Source organism: Grammomys surdaster, unplaced genomic scaffold (genome assembly GCF_004785775.1).
Source record: "Grammomys surdaster isolate TR1022 unplaced genomic scaffold, NIH_TR_1.0 373, whole genome shotgun sequence".
Classification (NCBI taxonomy): domain Eukaryota; kingdom Metazoa; phylum Chordata; class Mammalia; order Rodentia; family Muridae; genus Grammomys; species Grammomys surdaster.
The window spans coordinates 4,911,866-4,915,871 of record NW_021604792.1 but is presented as its reverse complement, the minus strand read 5'-3'; the positions used below and the strand labels follow the sequence as shown (position 1 = coordinate 4,915,871).

General features: G+C 45.6%; 1 protein-coding gene across 2 annotated transcripts in view; it reads right to left on the bottom strand.

Annotated features, from left to right (window-relative positions):
- Positions 1 to 4,006, bottom strand: part of Gucy2c (guanylate cyclase 2C) — a 75,426-nt gene that overhangs the window by 16,284 nt on the left and 55,136 nt on the right. For both annotated transcript variants that reach the window (XM_028780977.1, XM_028780978.1), the window contains one exon: positions 2,271 to 2,362. In XM_028780977.1, coding sequence (XP_028636810.1) covers positions 2,271 to 2,362 — 92 coding nt within the window. The remainder of the gene's footprint in view (positions 1 to 2,270; positions 2,363 to 4,006) is intronic.

Below are 4,006 nucleotides of genomic sequence, written 5' to 3'. Positions count from 1 at the left end.
GTGTGTGTGTGTGTGTGTGTGAGAGAGAGAGAGAGAGAGAGAGAGAGAGAGAGAGAGAGAGAGAAAGAGAAAGAGAGAGACAGAGAGACAGACAGAGACAGACAGACAGAGCATGGGTTTGGAGGAGGTCCGAGGAGAATGTCGTTGTTTTGGGTATGCACTCAGGTGGCTAGTCTTGTTGACGTCTCAACTGTCTCAAGAGACAGAATTTTTTATAACGAGCTCCCAAGACCCCACCAGTACAGTTACTTAGGCAGAATGGGATCAGGAGCAAGCACTGGGAGATGATAGATTTTTTTTTTTCTAAATGAGTGGATTCAATTAAAAGTTTCCCAATCTTAACTGTGAATCTTCATCACCTAGGGAACGATTAAAACTCCCAGTGCTAAGTTACACCTCAGACCAGTTACATCAAATGCTCTAGGGTAGAATTAAGGTGCCAGTGTTTCTTAAAGCTCCTCAGGAAATCTCAAACATGCAGCCATGTTTGAGACCCACCAGAGTCAAGGGTGAAGACCAGGGGCCCACGATCTCCATGAGAGTCCCTACTGCACAGTCCTGTCTGACCTTGGTGACAGCCAGGGAAGGAGCGAAAAGGCAAGAACTGAATCTGTTGTCATTTCCTGCTCTATTCAAACAGTGCACATTCTGCCCATCAGACCACAGGCTCATCAGCTTCAGCTCCCATCTCTGCCTTCGCCTCTCACCTCAGCGGGTATCTGAATCTTAGGCCTTAATGACACCTCCAGAAAGTTGAGGATGGCAGGAAGGATAGAAACCATCCAACTCACTCCAGTTTGAGGAAGTTGTTAGCCTCTGTGTGTATGTGAGTGTGAGTGTGTGTGTATGTGTGTGTGTGTGGCTGGTTTGCCCTCTGCCCCCAGCAAGGCCTTTCCTGGTGCTTGGTCTCCCAGCGATCTGGCCACTGTTCCTGTCCCCATCTGTAGTTATCTAAAAGCACACAGCATCTAGAATTTGGTATCACTGGATAATGGGGTATAACACCCACTTTGAACAGGAATGCTGTTCTGATTCAGAAAACAAATCTAAAGTGTCTAGGGCTACAGCTGGTGATTTTGGAGATCTTTAAAAGCTTGCTGACCTCGGGGGCTGGAGAGATGGTTCCTAAGACCCTGTTCTGCTTCTCCAGAGGACCCTCATTCACCTCCTAAGACTTATGTCAGGTGACTCACAGCCTCCTGCAAATCCCAATTCAGGTCTAGGGGATCTGGGTGTCTGTACACACACACACACACATAATTAAAAATAAAAACTAGATCTTAAAAAATTAAGAAATCTCTAATGTTAAGAACTAATCATCTGAGCCTGGAGAGATGGCTCAGTGGTTAAGAGCACTGGCTGCCCTTCCAGAGGACCAGGGTTTGATTCCAAGCTCCCTCGTGGCAGCTCACAATCTTCTGTAACTTCAGACCCAGGGTCAGATGCCTTTTCTGGCCTCTGTGACCACTGCATGCATACAGCACACAGACATACATGTGAGGAGAAAAACACCCATGTATATGTATATGTATATGTATATGTATATGTATATGTATATGTATATGTATATATACATACACACCACACACATACACACACACATATATATATATCTCAAGGAGCATTATAGAATCTCAGGACCCAGGTTAGACTTCCAGAAGGGTCCGGAAATCATACATTGAATTAAAATTTATTTCATACAGTGTATTTGACCATGTTTCTCCTCTGGGTTAATTCCTCCCAAATCCTCCCTACTGCCTCATGCACCCCAACTTGTAAGTTCTCTTAGAAACTGTATCTTTTCTTCAGACTTATTAACTTGTGTATGTGTGTGTACTGGAGGAACTGTGCTCCTGAATGCCGCTGCCCAGGGAAGCCAGAATCATCCTGTCCCTTGGAGCTGGAGTCACAGGCAGTTGTGACTCTCCTGATGTGGGCTATAGGAAACAAACTTGGGTCTTCTGCAAGAGCAGTGTGTGTCTTAACTGGTGAACCATCTGTATTGCCTCTGGAAACGATTTTTAATGATAAAAGGTATGATATAATAAAACGTAGTTTGCTCTTGCGTGTTTGACTTTATGCCAGTATGTCCCCAAGAAGTGGTCTTTTTAATCTCTGAATCATTTGAATATTACGTGACAGGTGTTGGTTATAGCCTGAGAATTTTCTTGGTACAAACATTTTCATTCCTCGGTAGCACTAACTGTCAACTAACCAACCATCGTTAAAGAATCCAAAATTGAGAGGAAAGGTTAAAATGTCAGCAATACCCAAATATCTTGGCTAGTGTGCTCTCGATTCTCTTGAAATCTGGCCTCTTTTCTGGATCCTCCTCCCAACAGCTTTTGACAAGTAGATAGACCTGCAAAGACGAAGTGGGCGGGGCTTAGTGGATAGACCTGCAAGACGAAGTGGGCGGGGCTTAGCGCGTGGTGAGGTTGGGTACGGAAGAATGCTAAACTCCAGGATAGATCCTCATTCTGTCCTTGATGGGGCGTGATCAAGGTGGGAGATATTTCACAAGGATCTGCCACGATGACTGTGAGAACCAGTCTCCAGCTCTCTCCCTTTCATCCTGTAGACTCTGCCACGGACATTACCACACCCTTTGAAGTGCAGTTTCTTAAAATGTGGTAACAGTTTGAATGAGGCTGGGCTTATGGGAGAGATTAAAGGTTCTACAGGAACAAGTGGTGTTTACGTGTCAGGGAGGGTAAAAAATAAGTAGGTTCAGGCTGGCGCGATGCCTTAGGTTAATTAAGGTCACACACACACACACACACACACCCGTGCGCGCGCGCGCGCGCACACACAAACACACACACTGTAATAAACAAAAACTAACATGTCTCAACGGAAACGAAGCAAGTGGGTTTACATAAAAACAAAGCTTCGTGGTTTATTAATCAATCCCAACTGCAGCTGCGAGCCACTCCCCGAGGACCACACAGGAGACTCCTTGTGTTCAGGCTCCACCCCAAGGCATTAACTGATTTGTGAACACATGTGTGTTCTGAATTTTGTGTGGGCAAAAGGCAATTGTATTTATGTTTTAAGTTTCCCACATGACAAGGGTGCACGGCTATAATGGAGAAGTGGCTCAGAGGAGGGGAGAGGAAGAGGAGGTGGAAGGACCTGAGGGGCCATCATCTTATCCGCCATCATATTTCTGACTTGACCCAAAAGGGAAGTTCCCGCCGTTTATTTAAATAAAATTTACTCTTCACCGTGGTTGGAAACAAGGTGATACATGATTTGGTACAGGGTTCCTCTCCTTGGATTTTATTCCAATCATTCCTGGGAGAGAACTAAGGCCACAGCTGCTTCTGTTTATCTAACCTCTGGGTGGGCCTCAGCATGGGCCACACCTCTGAGGAACAAAGGGGCACTGTTGAGGGATTGGTTTCAGACTTGTTTTCTACTGGGACCAGATACTGGAGCATGAGATCTTTGCCTAGTTTCCAGTCGCAGAATCATTCAGCAACAGTGAGGAATTGTGGATATTGCTTTGGTGAAGAGGCTTTATAAACCAACAGTATAAGCCATCAGCCCTGTCTGTCCTTCCGTGGTGTAGATCCCACTAACTACAGGTTGAAAAGGTTCAGGGAAAAACTAAGTCTGTACCGAACACATACAATATTATACAACATGATAATAAATCTTCATAGGATTTACTGTATAAACCCATAAGTAATGCAGAGATGATTGAAGGCATCCCTGAGGTTGTAGGTAGGTTAGATGCAAATGCCACGCCCTCTAATAGTAAGGGGCTCCAGCAGGCGAGGTCTGGGGAGGTTGGAGGATCCTGGAATCTTTCTCTTCTTACTGGGGATAAACTGAAAAGATCTGATGCTGTGGGGGAGGTAGGGGAGGAGTTCAGAAGAACAGGAGAAAGGGAAATGATGAGAAACAGCAGTGGGAGTGGTTACCTCAGCAGCTGGGGCCTTATCATGCCCCTTCCACTCTCCTGTGCTGACTCCTCCCACTCTCCTGTGCTGACTCCTCC